This window comes from Pseudophryne corroboree, chromosome 9, assembly GCF_028390025.1.
Source record: "Pseudophryne corroboree isolate aPseCor3 chromosome 9, aPseCor3.hap2, whole genome shotgun sequence".
In the NCBI taxonomy this organism is placed as follows: domain Eukaryota; kingdom Metazoa; phylum Chordata; class Amphibia; order Anura; family Myobatrachidae; genus Pseudophryne; species Pseudophryne corroboree.
The window spans coordinates 377,537,112-377,548,481 of record NC_086452.1 but is presented as its reverse complement, the minus strand read 5'-3'; the positions used below and the strand labels follow the sequence as shown (position 1 = coordinate 377,548,481).

The window sequence follows — 11,370 nt, the reverse complement described above, 5'->3', positions numbered from 1 at the left end:
GACCTTTTGACCTGTCGACCTAGAACATGTCGACCTAAAGACCCTGTCGACCTACACACCCTGTCGACCTAGTTATTGTCGACCAACAGTGGTCGACCCAGTTACTGTCGACTTTCAATACCACACCCGTATGGGTGAAACTCCTTGAAGAATCAGTCTCCTGTATTTGCCCTCTATCAGCCAGTACTTATAACCGGCTGCATCTGCCTCACTGAGACAGTGCTACTTCTTCCGCTGCTGCAGCTTAGTAGCGTCTACCCTACCTGCTGCAGCCTGGTGCGTGACGTCACACTATATTATGCTAATGTAGGCTGAGCTCACCGGGCTCTCCACCAATGAGCACTGAGTGAGCTGCCCACCTGCCAGGAAGAGAATTCCATCATTCCGCACATTCTTGCTGCTCAGCTGCTGCTGCGGAGAGGAGCTTCCCGGGGCCCCGCCGCCCAGCACCCAACGACCCACAGGGGTCCCCCCGCACTCAGCGACCCACCGAGGCGCCCGCCGCCTCCAACCCAGCAACCCACAGGGGTTCCTCATCATCCCGCATTCAGCACCCCAACGGGGCCACACCTGCTCCCACGGACCCAGCAAGTCACTGAGGTCCCCCCTGCCACCCACCGCCGCCCCGCACCGGGGGCCCCTGCGGCCGGTCATTCACCTCTTATCACCAGCTGGGAACCTCCTAGAGCTGCCGGGACCTGTCCCCTTCCAATATAGCTGACTGGGGTCATACGAATCCGCTCTGGATTACCAGCCTTGTGGATCTCCAGATCCTCCCTGTATCACAACCCAGCATTGGGTCCCCCCAGCTCATCACTACACTACAGGCTCCAAAAGGTTGGATTCATAAAAAGTTGCTGCTCTGGTGAGTAATAGTGTGTACTACCTAAAGTGTGTTATTTCTGTATACAAACTGCCCTTATTGTGTATTGTGTGTGCAGCCTTACTCGTGTGTAGCAGTAGTTATGTTTTGTGTCATTGTGTATTGTATGTGCAACATTAGTTGTGTATTGTGTGTACGTACGTACACTGCAGTTTGACGTTGTGTGAGTGTAGTATTACTTATGTAGTGTGTGTACATATATTGTGCAGTATTAGTGTTATCTAGTGTGTGTGTGTGTGTGTGTGTATATACAGTAGTGTACAGTTAGTTATCGTGTGTGTGTTTACAGTATTACTCACTGTGTACACAGTATTAATCATTGAGTATTCCGTGTGCAGCATTAGTTGTGTATTGTGTACGTACACTGTGAAGTTTGACATTGTGTGTGCAGTATTAGTTATATAGTGTGTGTGTGTGTATGTATATATATATATATATATATATATATATATATATATATATATATATATATATATATGTGTGTGCAGTATTAGTCATTGTGTGTACAGCATTAGTTATTTTGGTTTGTGTGTGCAGTGTCATTGTTTGTAATATTAGTTGTGTATGTACACTGTACACTTTGTCATTGTGTGTGTGTGTGTACAGTATTAGTAATTGCTTGTGTGCAGTAATGTCAGTGTGTGTGTACACTATTAGTTATTGTGTGTGTTCAGTAATGTCATTGTGTGTTGTACAGTCCATGCCTGTCTCTGTGCTGTGCTTCTGTGTACAGCTGGTCCTGTAATGTGACACACATTCTGCATCGGTTAGGAATGGAGGCCTTTGTTGTGTTGTAGCCATCTGTACAGCATGCCCATGTCACTGGGCATGGGCACAATAATAATATTATTGCCGCTGCACTACACGTTATTTCATGTTATACATACTGCCCCAGTCTGCTCTCTTGCTTTCTATATAATGCAAAGCCAGGACTGGGAATTTCCACTAGTCAAGTTCCAAGGGGAGAAAATCCTGAACTTTCTCTCCAATAATCTCCTTCGCTCCTTTCTCTCCTCCTCCCTAGTTACTCATTTTAATTGTGAGGCTTTCACAGTTCAGTGATCTGCACCCAGGTACTGTATGTCAGTGAAATGTTGCATAGTGATTGCATTGCTATGCTGAATTCCATGTGTCAGTTTAGCTATGTCCTTACTTCATTCTGCTGTATGTCTCCTATTATATTCATAATATTCCACTACTCGCAGGCATGTGCAGTGCCTGATGATACAGTAAGGAACCACCCTAGATCCATAGTAAGTACCTACAGCCAGGCGGAGCATGTGCTGAGTGTCCTAGCTGTCTAGACTAGAGGTCAGCTGGCCAGGAGAGGGTTACACAGCAGCCTGGAGTCTGAAGGTAAAGGCTGCCTGAGGTTTTCACATGTCACTGGGGGGAGGAGGCATCCCACTCCTGTCTCTCGCATGTGGGGGAGGGCTGCTGCTGCTGTTGGGAGCTTTGGCTGTGATTGAAGGAAGTTAGAGGAGTTGTTTGTGTTTGTGTCTGTGCTGCATGTCTTGGTAAGTCCTGGGTGCACTTGTCTGTCCATGTATGTATGTATGTATGTATGTATGGGGAGAAAGCTCTGCGGGCCGATTCATATTTATCATTAGAAGGTCTGTGATCAAAGCTTGCTGTAATAGAGCTTTTTCCCATGGTCCTGGGTGAGACCCCCCCCCCCCCCCCCGTAATGATAATTGCTTCTTAACCCAGTGTTTCCCAAACTCTTATCATGTTCAAAAGTCCAACAATCCAAGGTTTATGGATATCCTAACAATCCAAGGTTTATGGATATCCGTACTGAAGGACAGGTGACTTAATTAGTGCTTCAGTCAGTTTGATTTAGCCATCTGTTCAAGCATGGATATCCTTAAAACCTTTGTGAATCCTGCTGTAACCCTTGCAATATTGCTAAGAACATCTGTACATAGGGATCACAGTCGGTCCCTGGGATCGATATGTTCACATTCTGAAACACATTTTGAATAGTATGTGACTTAGGGGCCTATTTAGTAGAGAGAGAAAGTAGAGCGAGAAACTATCCACCAATGAGATCCTAACTGCCATGTTACAGGCTGTGTTTGAAAAATGACAGGAGCTGATTGGCAGATTATCTCTCTACAAGTGCATTTGCCCTTACCTCTCTTCAAGGGTTAGTAATACCCCTTTCACATCGCACTAAAAACCCGGTATCGACACGACATATTGCCGTGTCGAAACGGGTCAGTGTGCGATGTGAAAGGTCCTTTGGTGAATTAGCGGGTCGCCTGACCCGGTAATTCAACCCGGTAAAAAAGAAGGGTTATTACCGGGTTGATTACCGGGTCAGGCGCAGTGTGAATGGGAGCCGTTCCGATGCGACACGGCTCCCATTCACAGCATAGGGAGAGGCGGCGCAGGAGATGAGCTCATCTCCCAGCGCCGCCTTCACCCCCGCCCCTGCTGCTGCGCCCTCCGCTGCTATGGCAACCTACCCGGTATATTGCCGGGTCGGAAAGCCAGCAACGGAGCGCAAATGCCGGATCCCACCCGGTAAGTACACGTTTCTCTTACCGGGTAGGATCCGGCATTTGCGATCTGAATGCAGCATAAATAGATCCCTCTGTTCTGTAGAACCCGCAACATTAAGATCACACTTAACATATTGATGCCATACAATGTTATCACACAAGATATGGCATGCAATTATACAAGAAGACTGGGCTTTTTCATTTGTTTTCTCTATTCAAATCACTTGTGATTTGCATGGTGGGGGCCTGTATTTCAGGCCAGGCATTTACGAAACAAATAAGGACTGTGAAGTATGCAAAACCGGTAAAGGTGACTGTAACTGTGAAAAGACGATTGTTTTTTTTCATTCCTCCAGCTATGTAAATTTCAATACATTTTGTTTTCGTATCACGCAAACATTATCAACTTTTTTTCATTTCTTTTTTTGTTAGAAATAAAATAAAAAATAGATGGTAAATGATTGTATTGTATGAGCAGTCTGTTTTAAATGTGTGCCACTGTATTTGTTTTTCTTTAAATTAATAGATAGGTCATAGTCTTTAAAGGCTAATCCTATTTAGCGTGATAAGCTGCTGGACTTGACCGTATATTACGGTAGGCAATATTTACTAATTTTCCTGTGCATGTATATGGGTATGCCTTCCCCGTACCATTCCAGTGGCACTCTGCGCACATTGCGCTGACTTGAAGTCCCACTTTTAAGTCTGTCAATACTAAATATGGGCTCAGTGGCAGCTGCACAGGGCCCCAAAAGTTCTAGGGGTCTTCGAGCAGGGGCAGGATGGGCTGGGGGCATTTGCCACCTAGGCCGGTTCCTACAGAGCACTTTAATAGAATAGAAGTTACCCACCAATCAGAGTGCTTACAGCAGCTCGCTGAATTGCAGCATATGGAGAGACAGCACAGGACTGCAGGAGAGGTAGGTTATTGTTATTTTCTCATACGTCCTAGAGGATACTGGGGTCCACTTCAGTACCATGGGGTATAGACTGTTCCGCAGGAGCCATGGGCACTTTAAGACTTTTCAAGGGTGTGAAATGGCTCCTCCCTCTATGCCCCTCCTCCAGACCTCATTTTAGAAAATGTGCCCAGGCAGACTGGATGCACTCCAGGGGAGCTCTACTGAGTTTCTCTGAAAAGACTTATGTTAGGTTTTTTATTTTCAGGGAGAACTGCTGGCAACAGTCTCCCTGCTTCGTGGGACTTAGCGAGCAGAAGTAGGAACAAACTTCCTGAATAGTTTCATGGCTCTGCTTCTGGCTGACAGGACACCATTAGCTCCTGAAGGTAACTGAACGCTAGCTGCGGCTATGTGCTCACTCCCACAGCACGCCGTCACCCCCCTCACAGAGCCAGAAGTCAGAAGACAGGTGAGTGTAAGAAGATAGATCTTCATTCAAGTAAAGTGACGGCTGAGGTACCGCGCGGCTGGCGGGAGCACAGCGCACCATTGCTGCCCACACACACAGGCACTGCGGGGAGAGAGGGCGTCCTGGGCAGCAAAATACCTTTATAAACTGACTAAAAGGGGGCATAAGATGCCCAGGCACAGCCCTACCCCCGCCAGTATAAATATTATATAAACTCTCTGAAGTAAAAATGTGCCATTGCGGGGGCGGAGCTTCTTCCCCAGGCAGCCAGCACACTGCTCGACGCCATTTTCTCTCTCTCCTCAGGCTGCAGAGACATCGCTGGTCCTCCTCCACTTCTGACTACAAGTATCAGGGTGCAAAACGGGGGTGGGGGCACAAGTGAATTTGGTGCTTTACAAGTGTGTTTACTGTGTAAATCAGCACTTTTGTGTTCACAGGCATTATATACTGGCTCTGGGGTTGTGAACTGGCTGCTCCTAAACTGTGTCCCTCTGACAGATTTTACTGTGGGTCTGTCCCCTATAAGTCCCAGTGTGTCTGTGTGTGTGTTGTGCACGTGTGTAAGACATGTCAGAGGCAGGGAGTTCTTCCCCGGAGGAAGTCATTTTAGGGACACAGACTTGTAATGTGGTGGCGCTACCGGCACACCAAGAGCCTGCATGGGTGAAAGAAATACGTGATAGTATGCATCATATCAATAGGAGGTTAGATAAGTCTGAATCTCATGCAGAATGCTGGAGAAAGTCTGTGGAAGATGTGATTTTTCAGGGTTCGGTTATTCCACCCACAGGCGACTCCTCTGGGTCACATAAGAGACCGTTTGCAAATATTGTAAATACGGATACCGACATGGACACTGATTCCTGTGTCGACGATAGTGACTCCAGGGAAATAGATCATAAATTGTCGAAAAATATACAATACAGGTATATGATTGTGGCTATAAGGGAAGGGGTTCTGGAGGTTACTGAATCCTCTCCTGTACCTCAGGAGAAGGCCTATTTCTATAAAGAAAAGAAATCTAATGTTACTTTCCCTCCTTCCCACGAGCTAAATACTCTCTTTGAAGGGGGGGGGGGGGGGGCTGTGAATCCCGAAAATACATTTCGTATTCCCAAGAGGATTCAGATGGCTTATCCTTTCCCTACAGAGGACAGGAAAAAGTGGGAGTCACCCCCGGTGTTAGACAGTGCCCTGCACCTGGGACGGCTTCACTAAAGGGGCCGGCAGACCGCAAAATGGAGACTACATTAAAATCCATTTATATTGCCAATGGTACGCTGCTCAGGCCCACAATTGCTTGCGCGTGGGTGAGTCGCGCTATTGAAAAATGGTCAGAAAGCTTGTCATCAGAAATTGACACGCTTGATAAAGATACTCCTTAAGTTAGGGAATATCAAAGATGCTGCCGCATACATGCTAGAGGCGGTGAAAGATATTGGACTCTTGGGTTCAACGGCCGCTACCATGGCAGTATCGGCTCGGCGGGCGTTGTGGATTCGCCAGTGGAACGCGGATGCAGATTCCAAAACGAATATGGAGGCTCTCCCGTATAAAGGTGAGGCCTTATTCGGTGATGGACTGGATGCGTTAGTCTCAGCGGCTACCGCAGGTAAGTCGACTTTTTTGCCTTCTGCTCCTGCACCAGCAAAAAAGACATATCACTCTCACATGCAGTCCTTTCGGCCCAATAAATACAAAAAGGCCAAAGGTTCTCCCTTCTTTGCAGGTAGGGGAAGGGGAAAGGGAAAGAAGTCCTCCACGACTTCAGGATCCCAGGAGCAGAAGTCAACCCCTACTTCTGCCAAATCTACAGCATGACGCTGGGGCTCCCTTGCGGGAGGCCGCTCGGGTGGGGGCACGTCTGAAACTTTTCAGTCAAGGTTGGATTCAATCTGGCCTGGACCCATGGGTTTTACAAATAGTATCCCAGGGGTACAAGCTGGAGTTTCAAGACGTCCCCCCATGCCGATTTTTCAAATCGACCTTGCCAGCTTCTCTTCCAGAATGAGCAATTAAAAAATTATCTCAGGATCAGTTCATAGTCCTGGTACCTTTATCACAACAAGGGGAGGGGTTTTATTCTAACCTCTTTGTAGTTCCGAAGCCGGACGGCTCGGTCAGACCGATCCTAAACCTAAAAAATCTGAATCTCTACTTGAAACGCTTCAAGTTCAAGATGGAATCACTCATTGCAGTGATGTCCAGTCTGGAGGAGGGGGATTACATGGTGTCAGTGGACATAAAGGATGCTTACCTGCATGTTCCAATTTATCCTCTTCACCAGGCTTATCTGAGATTCGCGGTTCAGGATTGCCATTACCAGTTCCAGACGTTGCCTTTTGGTCTCTCCACGGTGCCGAGGGTATTCACCAAGGTGATGGCGGAGTGATGGTCCTCCTTCGTCAAAAAGGAGTCAATATAATTCCTTATCTGGACGATCTCCTGATAAAGGCGAGATCCAGAGAGCAGTTGCTACAGAACATCATCACGCTCTCCCTGTCCATACTCCAACAACACGGTTGAATCATACATTTTCCAAAGTCACAGTTGGATCTGACGACAAGATTGTCTTTTCTCGGGATGATTCTGGACACCGAAGTTCAGAGAGTTTTTCTTCCGGTGGAAAAGGCTCTGGAAATCCAGAAAATGGTAAAACAGATATTGAAACCATCAAGTGTGTCGATCCATCAGTGCATTCGGTTGTTGGGGAAGATGGTGGCGGCCTACAAGGCCATACAGTTTGGCAGGTTCCATGCCAGAGTATTCCAGTGGGACCTGTTGGACAAGTGGTCGGGATCCCACCTACACATGCACCAGAAGATAGTCCTGTCGTCAATAGCCAGGATTTCGCTCCTGTGGTGGCTACACAGCTCGCACCTACTAGAGGGACGCAGGTTCGGGATTCAGGACTCGGTCCTAGTAACCACGGATGCAAGTCTCTGAGGCTGGGGAGCTGTCACTTAGGGGGATAGCTTCTAAGGAAAATGGTCAAGTCAGGAAGCCTGCCTTCACATAAACGTGCTGGAATTAAGAGCCATTTACAATGGCCTTCAACAAGCGGTACATCTTTTTCAAGATCATCCCGTGTAGATCCAGTCGGACAATGTAACAGCAGTCGCGTACATAAACCGTCAAGGCGGAACGATAAGCAGAGCGGCAATGGCAGAGGTGACGAAGATCCTCCTCTGGGCAGAAAGACATGTAAAGGCTCTGTCGGCAATTTTCATTCTGGGAGTAGACAACTGGGAAGCAGACTTCCTCAGCAGGCATGATCTCCATCCAGGAGAGTTGGGCCTCCACCAAGAAGTCTTCGCAGAGGTGACAAGTCTTTGGGGAGTTCCTCAAGTAGGCATGATGGCATCTCGTCGCAAAAAGAAGCTTCAGAAATATTGTTCCAGGTCTAGAGACCCTCAAGCAATAGCAGTGGATGCGCTAGTGACCCAGTGGGTATTCCGGTCAGTGTATGTCTTCCCTCCACTTCCGCTGATCCCAAAAGTTCTCAGGATCATTAGAAGAATAAGGGTTCGGGCAATCTTCATTGCCCCAGACTGGCCAAGGAGGGCTTGGTACCAGATCTTCAGGAGTTGCTCATAAAAGATCCGTGGCCTCTTCGCGAGGACCTGCTGCAGCAGGGGCTGTGTGTGTATCAAGACTTACCGCGGCTATGTTTGACGGCATGGCTGTTGAGCCCCGGATCCTAGCCCGAAAGGGTATTCCAAAGGAAGTCATTCCCACACTTATTCAGGCCAGGAAAGGAGTAACGTCAAAACATTACCACCGTATTTGGAGAAAATATGTGTCTTGGTGTGAATCCAAGAAGGCTCCTACGGAAGAGTTTCAGTTGGGACGTTTTCTCCATTTCCTGCAGGCTGGTGTGGATGCGGGCCTTCAATTGGGTTCAGTCAAGGTCCAGATTTCGGCCTTGTCAATTTTTCCCCAAAAACAATTGGCCGCTCTTCCAGAGGTTCGGACCTTCGTGAAAGGGGTTCTGCACATCCAGCCTCCATTTGTGCCTCCAGTGGCACCATGGGACCTTAATGTGGTGTTGCAGTTCCTTCAATCGGATTGGTTTGAGCCTCTACAAGAGATAGAGTTGAAGTTTCTCACTTGGAAAGTGGTGATGATTTTGGCATTGGCATCCGCGAGGCGGGTGTCTGAATTGGGGGCCTTGTCTTACAAGAGCCCTTACCGGGTCTTTCATGAAGATAGGGCAGAGTTGAGAACTCGCCAACATTTTCTTCCAAAGGTGGTTTCATCTTTTCACATAAACCAACCTATTTTGGTGCCAGTAGTTACTGACACGTTCACTGAGTCAAAGTCTCTAGATGTGGTTAGAGCTTTGAAGATTTATGTCACTAGAACAGCTAGGATACGGAAAACAGAGGCTCTGTTTGTCCTGTATGCTCCCAACAAGATTGGGTGTCCTGCTGCCAAGCAGACTATTGCGCGCTGGATCAGAGGGACGATTCAGCATGCACATTCTACGGCTGGATTGCCGTTACCGATGTCGGTGAAGGCCCATTCTACTAGGAAGGTGGGCTCATCCTGGGCGGCTGCCCGGGGGGTCTCTGCATTACAACTTTGCTGAGCAGCTACTTGGTCAGGGTCAAACACATTTGCTAAGTTCTACAAGTTTGACACCTTGGCTGATGAAGACCTTAAGTTCGGTCAATCGGTGCTGCAGGGTCATCCGTACTCTCCCGCCCGTACTGGAGCTTTGGTATAAACCCCATGGTCATGAAGTGGACCCCAGCATCCTTTAGGACGTATGAGAAAACAGGATTTTAATACCTACCGGTAAATTCTTTTCTCCTAGTCCGTAGAGCAGTGTTTCCCAACCTCGGTCCTCAAGGCACACTAACAGTCCTGGTTTTAGTGACATCCAGGCTTGAACACAGGTGACTTAATTAGTACCTCAGTTATTTTGATTTAACCATCTGTGCTGAAGCCTGGATATCACTAAAACCTGCACTGTTGGTGTGCCTTGAGGACCGCGGTTGGGAATGACTGCCGTAGAGGATGCTTCGAAATGTCCGTCTCCCTGGGCACAGTTCCTATAACTGGGGTCTGGAAAAGGGGCATAGAGGGAGGAGCCAGTTCACACCCAATGAAGTGTCTTGGGAGTGCCCATGGCTCCTGCGGAGCCGTCTATGCCCCATGGTCATGAAGTGGACCCCAGCATCCTCTACGGACTAGGAGAAAAGGATTTACCGGTAGGTATTAAAATCCTGTTTTGTTTTTTGTAAGCACCACTACTGGGGACAAAACTACTGGGGGCACAGCTACTGGGGGCAAATCTACTGGGACACAGCTACAGAGGTCACAGCTGTGGCCACGCCCCTTCCCTATGACCAATGAAGCCACGCCCCTATTTTTGGGTGCGCACTTACCCTATTTTTTTTGGGTGAGGGGGCGCCGCCAATGGAAACTTTCGTCCTGGGTGCCACAAGGTCTAGAACCGGCCATGTCCATTTCATTAGGTCATATCGCTCCGTGTGTATGCCACTTGAGTTCTGATCACAGTCTAATATCTGTATAAACGCTGAAGCATGTTTTTTTGCAATTTTCAACCTACCCTGTCCATCAAAAAAAGGGCTGACTAGGAAGTCACATTTTTGTACACATCAATTACTTTAGTAAAAATATGTAACCCTATATGTTGTAATAAGTGGGGAACTCCGGAAACGTTTGTGGCTTGTAATGTTGAATGTCGGGCACCCATAGAGTAAAACATTGCTTCTCCCTCAGCACTCACCAGCGCCATGTTTTTCTCCACAGCACCACTGAGAGGAAGCTCCCTGGACTCTCCCCTACTAATACCACGGTAGAAGAGAGGGTTTTAAAGAAGAGGGGGGGGGGGCACATAATTCGGCGCAGATATTAATAACAGCGCTACGGGGTAAACATTAAATTGCTGTGTTTTTCCTGGGTCATATTGCGCTGGGGTGTGTGCTGGCATACTCTCTCTCTGTCTCTCCAAAGGGCCTTGTGGGGGAACTGTCTTCAGAAGAGCATTCCCTGAGTGTGTGGTGTCGGTACGTGTGTGTCGACATGTCTGAGGTATGGAGCAAATGTGTGTGTGTGTGTGTGTGTGTGTGTGTGTGTGGTGTCTCCATCGACAACGCCGACGCCTGATGGGATATGTGAAATTAAGTGCTAAGGTAAATTTATTACACAAAAGATTAGAGAACAGACAGGGGGGTATATTTACTAACATTCGTAATTCTCCCGATTTGGTGGGAGAATAATCACGAATGACATCGAAAGTGTAAAACTGCAACTTTTTGAATTTGTTACGACTAATTTACTAAGCTGCCGTATTCTGCATTTTCGGGTTTTCCGATGTCGATGTCATTCGTTTTTTTAGGCAGTGTTTTACGTGAGTGACTTGTAAAACACTGCTGACTTTAATACAATGAATCTCGGCCGGATCTGAGAGATCCATGCTGGGCTTCATTGTGCACTTTGTTTAAAAAAAAAAATAAAGTTTTAAATGTTAAAAAAAAAATTGCGTGGGGTCCCCCCTCCTAAGGCAAACCAGCCTCGGGCTCTTTGAGCCGATCCTGGTTGCAGAAATATGGGAAAAAAATGAACAGGGGTTCC

At 47.5% G+C, this 11,370-nt stretch overlaps 1 protein-coding gene across 4 annotated transcripts in view; it reads left to right on the top strand.

Annotated features, from left to right (window-relative positions):
- Positions 1 to 335: 335 nt before the first annotated feature.
- Positions 336 to 11,370, top strand: part of VGLL4 (vestigial like family member 4) — a 171,838-nt gene continuing 160,803 nt past the window's right edge. For 2 of the 4 annotated variants that reach the window (XM_063940764.1, XM_063940761.1), the window contains exon 1: positions 336 to 865. Coding sequence is in view for 2 of the 4 variants with exons in the window: in XM_063940760.1 (XP_063796830.1) it covers positions 2,393 to 2,400 (8 nt within the window). In the remaining 2 variants the exon portion in view is untranslated. Of the gene's footprint in view, positions 866 to 2,305; positions 2,401 to 11,370 lie in introns of those variants that run through there. The other 2 variants (XM_063940760.1, XM_063940762.1) reach the window with 2 other exon arrangements.